At 47.3% G+C, this 12,616-nt stretch overlaps 1 protein-coding gene across 1 annotated transcript in view; it reads left to right on the forward strand.

Moving 5' to 3' along the window:
* The window catches only part of BUB1B (BUB1 mitotic checkpoint serine/threonine kinase B), a 440,231-nt gene that overhangs the window by 48,269 nt on the left and 379,346 nt on the right, over positions 1 to 12,616 (forward strand). Inside the window, exon 2 of the mRNA XM_086937370.1 lies at positions 5,426 to 5,574. Within this exon, the coding sequence (XP_086793496.1) occupies positions 5,435 to 5,574 (140 nt within the window). The 5' untranslated portion in view covers positions 5,426 to 5,434. The remainder of the gene's footprint in view (positions 1 to 5,425; positions 5,575 to 12,616) is intronic.

Genomic DNA, 12,616 nt, shown 5'->3' on the forward strand with positions numbered 1-12,616 from the left:
TGAGGAGCTAGTGAAATTATTGGAGATGAGGTGTGACTTGCGTGCTGATGAAGGTTGAGAATTAGTCTGGCAGCAGCAGAATCTTGGATGGTTTACAGTATATGTACCACTTGTGCGGAGATGCTGTAGTCGAGGATGTTGCTGTAGTCCAGTCTGCTAGTGATTAGGACCTTTTCATTCTGAGCATGCGAAGTATGTGAAAACTGGTGGAGGTGTTGGTGTTGATTTGATGTCTCATGGTGAGGTTGGTGTCGAGGAAGAATGCCCAGGTTTCTGACTTGGTCAGAGGGGAATTGAGCAGCAAAAGATATCCCACCTATGGCTTTTTTTGCATACTGGAACTGTGAGGGAGAGTCCCATTTTACAGTGTAAGTTCCTTTGTTTTGATATATTTGGTGAATTTTCTTCCTGATGAAAAGTGGTCATTTGCCATGTGTTGCTTTGTGGGTTATACAGAGCAGCTTGACGGATGATCTTGTAACTGTTAACCAGTGTAGGGCCCTCAATGCAGGGGAGATGTGGTATTGTGCCTTTACTCAGAGGAGTAGTTTAGCAGCAGAGTTCTGAATTCTCTGTATTCTTCCCATGGTTGATTAAGGTCTGCAGTGATCTAGAGCATTAGTGTAATCAAGTTTTGATAGGACAAGAGAAATTGTCACTTCGAATTTTTGGAGCGGGAAGATGTGCCACAGTATTTTTCATTGTAACAAAGCTCTATTTGGCTACCTTATCCACTTGCCAGTTTGGTGTTTCATACCTCTTTGGATATTTTTGGCGGCAGTCCTGCAGGTGAAGTGAAAACTATTGATCAGTTCTGGTAGTTATTTCATGTAGATGTTGAAAAGCATGGGTGAGATAACTGAGCCACGAGGGACATCTGTTTTATGCTGTATGTTTTTGATGAGAATGAAGGACTATCAATAACATGTTTTTAATTTGTACGTAGGATATGATCAAAACGAGAGCGGTGCCGTATATGCCGGCTTCATTGAGTCTTTGGATTAATATGTCCTGATCAACAATGTCAAAGGCTGCTGAAAGGTCACAGAGAAGTAGGGCAGCAAAGCCATTCTGGTCTACTGTTTTTAAAGCCATACCAGATTAATGCAGATTTAGTGCCCCTTCATGGATGGAATCCAGTTTGGAAGTCAGAGAGCAGGGAATTATCTTCAATGAGTTGTGACATCTGGAAGAAGGCTGCTATTCGAGAAGTTTGCCCAGCAATGGTCCATTTACTATAGGTCTGTAGTTATTAGTCTCAAGGGTGCAGGTTAGATTTCCTTGATAACGGGTATATGTATGTATGCCTTTAATTCTTCTGGGAAAACTCCTATGGTTAAGGAGTTGATGAGAGTTGTTCACTGGGATGGCCTCTGAAGTTAAAAGAATTATTTTGAAAATTTGAGGCGGGCAAAGGTCCGAGGGGCAGCCACTTGGTTTGCTCGCTTTGTCAAGATCCAGAAATTCAGTTGGCGATAGTTCTTTAAAGGAGTGCTAGTCTTCCTTTGCAGGGGTTTGTTGTAAATGGGTTGTGGCTGTGTATTGTTGGTTAAATAAGAATCCAACATATTTCCTTTTGCCTTGTGGTGATTTGCCAGTTTGTCACAAAAATCTTAAAATGTGAGATTAGTTCCTTCTCTGCATTTCGGCTTACAGAATTCTGAAAGTATTTTTAAAGTACTTCATTGGTACTTTTTATATGGTGGATTTGGCTGAAATGTTTTTTTTTATTAAGGTTTTTTTTGGTTGTAGACTTGTATAACCTGTTGAGGCATATTTTGTCTTCAGAGTAGTTTGTTGCATTGAAGCTTAGGAGTTAATGCCTCCCCATTAATTGCTAGGAAGAGCACCGTAAACTCAGTAGTTTCTCTAACTACCTCTTTAGCTTGAATCAACAGGCCTATTGAAATAATTATTTGACTAGGTTAGTGATAAAATACATAGTCCTCTTTCCTTAAATTTGATCATGCTTTGCATTCTTCTAGTGTGACTGAAGGAGAGAAGCTAGGATGTACTCGGAAGTACGAGTTATTTCAGGTTTTGTACAGGCAGCTACTTTTTTAGGTCCTGGTTAGAGGAGTCTTTCGTTATTTGTTGGCCAAGCTGTTTGTTTCAAGCATACATAGTTGACTTTGGGTCAGCCCCCTTGCTTCTGATTGGATGGCTTTTGTCTATCTCAGTTGTCTCCTTTATTAATTTACCTTTGTCCCTGTTCTTCTGTTCCCCACAACCAGAAGCATTTCATTATTGTTCTGTTTGGTTGACTTTTATCTGCTGTCATTCCTTAAGTTCAGGGGAGTACTTTTTTGCGCTCTCTCTCCCATGTCCTGATCACCCTTCACTTTGCCCCCCCATCTCACTTTGAGTTGCTTCCCCATTACCCACCTCATCCATTCCTTCCCTGCTCCTCCCCATCCTGCTTGTTTGTTGTATATAGCACACACATACTCTTCATTTGCTTTTCTGCTTCTCCCCAATTATTGCCCCCTTTTGACACCCCTCTTTCCCTTCATGTGTTTAAACTTTTTGCTTATAAGTCCATACAGGGGGTCTCCTACGAGTCCAGTCTGTCTGAACAGTACCTGCACTTGAGTGATTTTCACTATGAAGCCATTCCGGAAATCCTGCAAGCATGCTTCATCATAGTTTTCATGATGGAGTCTAATACTTCCCCCGCAGGCTTCAACCTGATCTCTTTCAAGGGATCCTAGCAGTAAATTGTTATAAGGTTGCCTGAGGCATACCTGCAAAAAACATTATCAGAATATTGCTTGGCAGTATTAAAACGAATGTGATAACTATATGGGGTCTAATTACCAAAGTATCCTTCCTTTCGCTATACAGTTTTCAGTCTTCTGAGAAAATTCTGAGGCTTTCATCAGGGCCAGGCTTTCAAGGATATCTATGCATTGCCTAATCCTTACAAGGTAAAAAAAAAAGTGGGGCATTATCCCTACTCGCACATTAGACTTCCATTAATACCATCTATAGAATTTATGCTTGCGTCCTGACTGGCTAAATCATCGGTGGGCATTGATATATTTAGCTCTTCACCCCTTTTCTATCAAGTATGGAGGGTCAACGTTCTAATAGTCGCACTTTCATCAAAAAACATTGGGCTCAATCACGAAACATCCTCTCTCCTCGCCGGGCGGTATGTGAACAAAAAAAGGCAATCCTAAGGGATCCTTAAAATACTGGTCCTGCCAAAAGTCTCTATCGTCTCGGAAGTCCGAAACATGTAGACTGCGAGGAATACTTGGGGATCCCAACTGATTTTCTCTCTCCCTCCCTATGATTATTTAAATGTTTTGCACTTGCTGTGCTATCGACAGGGTTATACTTATTTCAGGTTGGTGGCCTATGAGTGTATGAACTCGAAGTGCATACATTGGCAGTGGACACCAAGAAATGATTTTGTAATATTTGACCAACCCCATTCAAAGATGGGTGTTGCTGGTGCTTTTGCTGCAGCTGTCTTTGAAATGCATTCGAAGATGGCCACTGGATGCACGCACAATATGGTCAAAATAGGAAATTAGGATTTCATGAGTCACCATCCTTTGGGTGGATTCACAAATAAAAAGTCAAAATTACAGCCCATGTTGTGGTGACCTTATGTCAGTCAGTCAAAATTACTTTATTCGGTTATTATTAAAAACCATAAAAGTATGTTAAAACTACTCGTCAACATTACAAGATTAAAAAATAATAATTACATAAAATCATCCATAGATATAACATTGCCCAATTCCTAATATGCATATATAATTATAAAATACAGGCAATATAAAAACATTTCATGTGCAGTAGAGCAAAAAATACATAAGAGTCCGGACACATAAACCTGTTTCAGTTGCTACTTCCTTTTTTTCCCCAAGGATTGCTTAGCAACTGCAGGTATAAGAGAGCTGGTCTAGCTTGCAAAAATCCTTTATTTTTTAAAACCGGAAGGATATAAAGCCTGCGAATAGATATATAAAATCGCAGAATAAGATGCAATGCATAATATCCTGCTTTGAAAAACAATCGCATGAGCATGGACCCAGGTCATCTATCTTGACTCAGCCTAAAGGATCAGCCAGAATTTTTTTTTAGATCATTATACCTAAATCTCGTCAAAAGAAAACTATGTTGGGGCTTGGTAACAGTATCCAAGTAAGGCTCCATGAGATAGGTTTTTAAGAGCTGGTGAGCACGGCCAGTTCGTTTTAGTAATTCAGTGGCCTCTTTCTGCTGATGCTATGCACTGAAAAGAGGTCTTAGCCCACACAAGATCTTTTTTACATATATTTTCTGGGCTGTCAAACAAGTTTGGTCGACCTAACCATTCCGTCGTGCTTTTCAAATTTCTCAACCATTGGATACTACTTGCCCTATCTAGAGCCACGCAATCTCGTATGATCTCTTTATTTAACACCAAATCAGGATTAGACCAGATCGAGATCCATTTAAGAATGGGAGACCTGCTAATCGGATCAGAAACCTAGCCGAGACCCACCTCTTGATGAATTATATACAAGGATATGGATTGGGGGACGGAGAGCAGGCTTCTTCAAAATTTATTTAAAAAAATTTGAGGCTCTGTGCAGTTACTATAGCCCCAGATTTCAGAGCCATACTACACAATAGCAATGCTCTTGGCCTTATAAATATTCAACAAGGCATGCATGGACTTGGCACCCAGCCTCCGGGGAAAATCAAGAACCACACCTGTTGATCTAGCCATAGCAATTCTCTTCGCCCTTCTTTGCGGAACCCATGAACACCTATCATCAAATAGGACGCCAAGGTACAGGAATGTGGGGACTCTTGTTAGTTCGGTCCCACCGCAGCAAAACTTTTTGGCTACTTTTGATTTCCCTCCCATGTCCTTATGATTTCAGTAGGTTTCTGAGTTTGCTGGAGATTCACAAAATTCCCCAAAGGCTGCACATGAATAGTATTTAAAAAATGTAGCTTTTCACACGTTTGCAAAACGAGGAAAAATCCTAAATTGTAAAGGACGCTTCTGTTTCATGGCTTCTTACTGTTTCCTTCTATGCATCTGGTGGAGCTAGGGGCCAAAGACTAAAAGCATAAATCACTGCAGTGTGTAGCACACTTTGTTTATGGTATTCCTTGTTCCGCCACCTCCCCATTTGCAGTTTTCAAACCTTGTGTCCGCCATCTACTGAGCCACCAAGCGTCACTGCTGGCATGGTGGTGCTCAGCACCCATGCCTCTACCTACACCCAGGCATTTGTTGACCCATCTAAGAATGTCGGGCACAATAGAACTGATCCGACTGTGCTAAGTTCCTTTAAGCTGCAGAAGTATGTCACAGTCTTGAAGCTGTTAACTATTACGTTTACAAAACCAGTTGTATTACAAATTGGAAGGGTTATCTGTAATTTTTGCAGTGATTTTTCCTGTTTTGATTTAGGAACCAGCCATGGCAGAGGAAGGGAATGAGTGGGAACTGAGTAAGGAGAATGTTCAACCACTGAAGAAGGGTCGAGCCATGTCTACCTTACAAGAAGTACTAACTCTGCAGGAAAGTTCTCATCACCCAGCTATCCAGCAGCAGAAACTGTGAGTACCTATATTGTCATGGATTCCCCTGTGATCCTTTCCCTCTACTATTTCATATTGGAAAAGTGCAACTTGTAACAGTTATTAGAACTGTACCAGTGTGGTGTATGGTGAGTGCATATTTGTCCCATCCACCTTGTGAACGTTTCCTTCATTTTTGACTGCTTGTTGGCCTGTGTAGCTGGTGTGGACTCCAGTTATGATGACTTTTTTGTTTAAACTCTACTTGCTAGTCAATTGTTGATATCTTCCTGATTCTCAGTCACTGCATGCTGGCCATCCCCTCTGTCGGTCCTTCACATGCTCTGTTCCAGGCTCATTGTGAACCAGCTTTTGAACAGAATGCATTGAACAAAGTATATATAACTTGATCCCTTTTGATTCCCAGGACGATCCTGATTATGAGGTGCTAAATTATTTTCTGATTTGGTAAAACTGATTGTATGTAGCACTGGTCTCAGCAGTCAGCTTTGCTCTCCTTTGGGTTAATCTCTCATCTCGCTTGGGTTCTGAGTCCAGGCAAAGCCTCTGCTTTAAGCAACCAGGACTCTGACAACTCAAACCTAGAATGCAAGAGTCACTTTTAGGCTGAAGACTACAAGACATCTTATGGACATTCAAAAAGCTACCCTGGAAATGCATTTAGCCCGTTGCTTACCATTGACTTTTTGGTTTGTGTGAGAAGTGAGCCTGGTATATGCTGTCCACTAATTAAAGTGGCCACATTCCAAACGACCCTTATTGATGATTAGGTTAAAAACAACCTTTATTGAAAGCTATCCTAGTGGAAGCTATGAAGAGCAGCCTTCAGGCTAAGTCTCAAAGGAATGTAAAGCAGCTTGTTTTTCCAGATCATAACCTCCTGAATGACCAGATGAAAGGAAAACCACACAAGTGTTAATATAAAAATATGTATTTATTACTGAACACTCTCTACTAATCCCTTTACGAGATTAGAGCACAAGTTACACAATATTAAATCACTAGAACAGTAAATAGCACAATACACAGTGGGCTCCCGGGGGAGACCAAACCATATACTAAGAAAGTGGTATAACAACCACAACTCGACTAGACACAGTGCCTAGAGCGCATAGAATCGCTGGGACCCCAAGGAACCACCCAAGGTAGTGTCACAGGGGACCCACGGGTGACGTGTGCAGTGTGAGAACACAGGCGTGAGCTCTGTACAACTCTATGGGAAAGTCGCGGTTGGAATTTTAAAGGTTAAGGACACTTAGGAGAGGACTTTAAGCAAACCCTTTCAAACTTAGAAGGTTCTAAGGCCGGCACCCTTGTGAGTACAGGAGTACCCATATTACCTCACCCAGGGAAGCCAGGTGCATAGGTGTCAAGTGGTGTCAGGAATCTTTGTCGTTTTCAATGGTGTGATGCTTAAAAGTGCTGCTGCCGTGAAGAGGAAAATTGTCCGGTGTGATCCAAGCCTGGATCAGAGCTGAGAAGAACCTGAATGCAGAAGGGACAGAGTCTTGGTCACATCGGGCTACCAGGGGCTTGGTAGACTAATGCCCACTGATGTCCCGTGCTTCAGGTGAGAAGAGGTGAAGCTTGACTCTGCAGCCACGGGGACTAAAGTCCGAAGGAGGTCTGTCCCACGAAGAATGTCAAGTACTGGGGGGGGTCAGTGTCTGGATTGAACACCAACAAGCCTTGGCAGCTGCAACCCACGCGGTCAGAAGATGCTTCGGTGAAGACCAGCATGGTCCTGGGGACTTTCCAAGCAATGGAGAGTCAGGGCACGTCTGGAGCAACCAGGTAAGCCCACTGAAAGTGAAAGTTATCTTCACAGGGACCCACAGGCCAACGGACCAGGGATCGCAAAGGGACCTCGAGAGGAATCGCAAAGCACCAGCCCATGGAACACTCGTGGAGTCTAGGCAGGTAATCTTCCGTGGAAACACTGCTCGGTGTCAGAACTACAAGTAGCCCAAAGCACAGCCTCTGGGAACTCTGAAAAGCATATGCTGCTGCAAATAGACACAGTGTCCAGGGGTACAGGTTGCACGTTCCTCACAAGGGCTGCGGGGTCTCGGGTTTGCTGAGAGCACTAGTCGACCTCGGGGACACTTGGAAACTCACCTCTTGTGTTGCAGAAATCTTCAGAGTCCTAAGGAGCTTGGGAAATGCAAACCGGTCCGATGCGTTAAAGGTGCCTCCTTAGCAGGGGAGTAACTCCTTTACTCCGAGGAAGATTCTTCAGTCATCCAGCGTCGTGCAGATTGGTGAAGTACTTTGTTTCTGTAGCAGAGTTCAGTCCAGGTCAAATCTAAAGTCCTTATTTAGGGGTTCCTACTTTAAACCCAAGGAAGGGTTGGGACAAACTCGGGGTCCCCCCTATGGGAGGGTCAGGACAGAGGGGTGGCTACACCCATGCCCTTTGTCCAGTTTCGCACCAGAGCAGGAGCAAATGGGTCCTGCAACTGGTTTGAGCTGGACTATGCACAGGGACACCAAATGTGCCCCCAGTGCAGACATCAAAGCACTCTCAGAGTGCACCCACCCAGCCCCAATACACTAAAGCTTGTCTGGGAGGTGGTTACACCTCCCTGTGACAGGAAGCCTATTGTCATGCCTCTCCCTGCTCAAGCTTGGCTCAGTAGCAGGAGGGCAGATGAGTGTCTGTGGCTGTCAGCATCCATCTTGTGATGCCAGGGTCGAGAAAGCTGGTACCGGGTGCACTGGTGTAGTCATATTTCTCCCTGTGAGGGTGGAATCATACCTCCCGCACCAGGTACTGATGTGGAGGTATGATTCCCAGGTGTTTGACACCAAACACAACATGTTTCCATGCAGCAGTTTTAAAAGTTTGCATTTACCGCGAGGTTATAATGCACTTAAGAGTATACGGTTGGCTGCATCACAGAACAACCCCGGAGAATAGATTCCGAAGGCTGCAGAGGGCTCTGCTCATGCATGGGCACCCACCCTCTCACATAAAACCGGATTAATAAGGCTTGACGTAGGGGTGACTGATAGGTTTATATGTGTAGTGATATAAGGTAGATATAGTGAACCTATATCCAAGTAAGGGGTGCATTCACCACCTTACACAGGTTACAGTAGCAGACCTCTTATGCTAGTTTGAGTGGTCTCAGGGGTGGCACAATACTTGCTGTAGCCCCTGGGAGCCCTCTGGGGTACCTATGACCAAGGTACATAGTATACCATATACTAGGGACTTATAAGGGCACCCAGAATCCAATCTGGAGTGTACCTAAAGTAAATGCAGTCAATTTAGGGAGAAGGCAGATAAACTGTAGTCCTGATTAGCAGGATCCCAGTCAGACTAGTCTAAAACCAGCAAGACACCAGGAACAACGTGGGGGTAACCATGCAGTCAGATTCCACCTTCCTACAGTTTGTTACTCACATGTTCTGGCTTTCTATTTGCTGGCCTTGTTTTAGGCTGTCTGTTGTGAATTCGACCCTCCAAAGGAGCAAAAAAAGCCTTTTCAGACCAGCTCCCCTTTTATTCTTCCACAAGTGCTCCTTTTTAGGTCTCGCGACCTATCGATGTGCGCAAGCGCATCGAGCGGAGCGAGAATTCATGTCGGCAAAACACAAGTCAAACCAAAGGGCTTTTAGCCCCGCGGTTTTCTTGCAGTTCCCGTGTACATGCATGCGCATCGCATGCAAGCCCAGCCTCTCGCATTCCCAGGCTCTCCCACCCCCATCCGGCATCAGGCTTCTCCTCCCCTAGCAGCACTCCTCCCACACCAGCACCTCCCCCCTCCCACACCAGCACCTCCCCTCTCTCTCCCCGCAAACACAGCCTTGCCCTAACAGCACTCCTTCCACACCAGCACCTCCCCCCTCCCACACCAGCACCTCCCCACTCCCACACCAGCACCTCCCCTCTCTCTACAAAAGAACATTTCTCATTGAACCTAGTCTTACAGATAAATGCTGGAACGCAAATTCATTCGCTGGCCTCACTTCTCCCCCCTAATTGCTTACCAGCCATGTCACACACCACCATTTGCTGTGCCTCGCATCGGAGCATCAGACCTTCTCTTTCCCCTCATTAACAGGCTTACCCGCCCCTAAAAGCTTCCTTCAGCGATGTTCTTGTTAGTTTGTTTACTTCTGTGGTGAATCATCAGGAAGTGCTTGTTTTTTAAGTGACTACAAATGTATATTACATTTTGCGCCAAAGCAGTGTTCCTGTCCCTTTTACTGATACGTGTAGCGTTTTTACACACATTGATACAGTTGCTGCTGCAGTATCACAAAGATGCAGACAACGTTTTTTCCTTCTGGAAAGGAGATTGTGCTGGGAGAGGAGCGACTTTTGTTTCAGGTCACCATGCAAGACAACAACAAAAATTAATACTTGCAAAAAGGCAATGCAAATGTTCTTTTCTTTCTCATTTTGCTGTAGGCGTCATTGGGGATACATAAAGCACAGGCATTTTAGCTAAATTGTAAACAAACTTTTGAGGAAAGGTTTCGATGAGAAATTAAAGGCAAGCTGATCAGGAGGAGACAAAGAGAGGGTCGCCAAAAGAGGAATGTGGGGGCTGTAAACCGGACCCAAGAAACCGATCCACAGACTGGAGAGGCAGCAGGCGTCAGCAGGGGACAAGCTGGTGAAACTCACAAAAGAAATGAAGTCGCAAGGTTGGTCTTCGTTTCCCCTCCGCAGATCAAGTTACACCCCTGCCCTGCTGGGTATCAGCGGGGGGAGGGGGGCCTAGTCAAAGTGCACGGAGTCCCTACAGTCTTCAGAACAGAATATTGCAACGTGTACAGGTCGAGTATTTAGTGTTCAGCTTACCAGAGTGCTGAAGAATCAGGATATATCATCTCATCCCATCCCAATGTTTGACAAGAGAGTCCCAGGGAGCCCCAACTGTTTAGAGTTAGGTGCATGAAAGGCCCCATTCTAAACTATAGTTACTTGCTTCTAGAACGTTCACGAAAATTAGGAATCCTAATAGTAAAACAGCATTTATAGCCATTAACAAAGATTTCCAATTTTGAAGCACTTAAGGAAAGGAGCTAATATAATCACATCTCAGTCAGAGCAACTTCTTTGTGCAATGGATCCATCGTCTTTGCTGCTGTTGATTGTACGATTCATCCATTGGCAAAATCAAGCACTGGATGTCATGCCATTTCCTCTAAGGTCACACCAACAATATCAGAGCATCCACTAACACGCAACGTCACTCACACCCACGCAAGCCCACAATCACCCACGCAACGCCACTCACACATGCAACGCCACTCACACATGCAACGCCACTCACACATGCAACGCCACTCACACATGCAACGCCACTCACACATGCAACGCCACTCACACATGCAACGCCACTCACACATGCAACGCCACTCACACACGCAACGCCACTCACACACGCAACGCCACTCACCCACGCAACGCCACTCACCCACGCAACGCCACTCACCCACGCAACGCCACTCACCCACGCAACGCCACTCACCCACGCAACGCCACTCACCCACGCAACGCCACTCACCCACGCAACGCCACTCACCCACGCAACGCCACTCACCCACGCAACGCCACTCACCCACGCAACGCCACTCACCCACGCAACGCCACTCACCCACGCAACGCCACTCACCCACGCAACGCCACTCACCCACGCAACGCCACTCACCCACGCAACGCCACTCACCCACGCAACGCCACTCACCCACGCAACGCCACTCACCCACGCAACGCCACTCACCCACGCAACGCCACTCACCCACGCAACGCCACTCACCCACGCAACGCCACTCACCCACGCAACGCCACTCACCCACGCAACGCCACTCACCCACGCAACGCCACTCACCCACGCAACGCCACTCACCCACGCAACGCCACTCACCCACGCAACGCCACTCACCCACGCAACGCCACTCACCCACGCAACGCCACTCAGCCACGCAACGCCACTCAGCCACGCAACGCCACTCAGCCACGCAACGCCACTCAGCCACGCAACGCCACTCAGCCACGCAACGCCACTCAGCCACGCAACGCCACTCAGCCACGCAACGCCACTCAGCCACGCAACGCCACTCAGCCACGCAACGCCACTCAGCCACGCAACGCCACTCACCCACGCAACGCCACTCACCCACGCAACGCCACTCACCCACGCAACGCCACTCACCCACGCAACGCCACTCACCCACGCAACGCCACTCAGCCACGCAACGCCACTCAGCCACGCAACGCCACTCAGCCACGCAACGCCACTCAGCCACGCAACGCCACTCAGCCACGCAACGCCACTCAGCCACGCAACGCCACTCAGCCACGCAACGCCACTCAGCCACGCAACGCCACTCAGCCACGCAACGCCACTCAGCCACGCAACGCCACTCAGCCACGCAACGCCACTCAGCCACGCAACGCCACTCAGCCACGCAACGCCACTCAGCCACGCAACGCCACTCAGCCACGCAACGCCACTCAGCCACGCAACGCCACTCAGCCACGCAACGCCACTCAGCCACGCAACGCCACTCAGCCACGCAACGCCACTCAGCCACGCAACGCCACTCAGCCACGCAACGCCACTCAGCCACGCAACGCCACTCAGCCACGCAACGCCACTCAGCCACGCAACGCCACTCAGCCACGCAACGCCACTCAGCCACGCAACGCCACTCACCCACGCAACGCCACTCACCCACGCAACGCCACTCACCCACGCAACGCCACTCACCCACGCAACGCCACTCACCCACGCAACGCCACTCACCCACGCAACGCCACTCACCCACGCAACGCCACTCACCCACGCAACGCCACTCACCCACGCAACGCCACTCACCCACGCAACGCCACTCACCCACGCAACGCCACTCACCCACGCAACGCCACTCACCCACGCAACGCCACTCACCCACGCAACGCCACTCACCCACGCAACGCCACTCACCCACGCAACGCCACTCACCCACGCAACGCCACTCAGCCACGCAACGCCACTCAGCCACGCAACGCCACTCAGCCACGCAACGCCACTCAGCCACGCAACGCCACTCAGCCACG

The sequence above is a fragment of the Lissotriton vulgaris genome, chromosome 9, assembly GCF_964263255.1.
Source record: "Lissotriton vulgaris chromosome 9, aLisVul1.2, whole genome shotgun sequence".
NCBI classification, from domain to species: Eukaryota; Metazoa; Chordata; class Amphibia; order Caudata; family Salamandridae; genus Lissotriton; species Lissotriton vulgaris.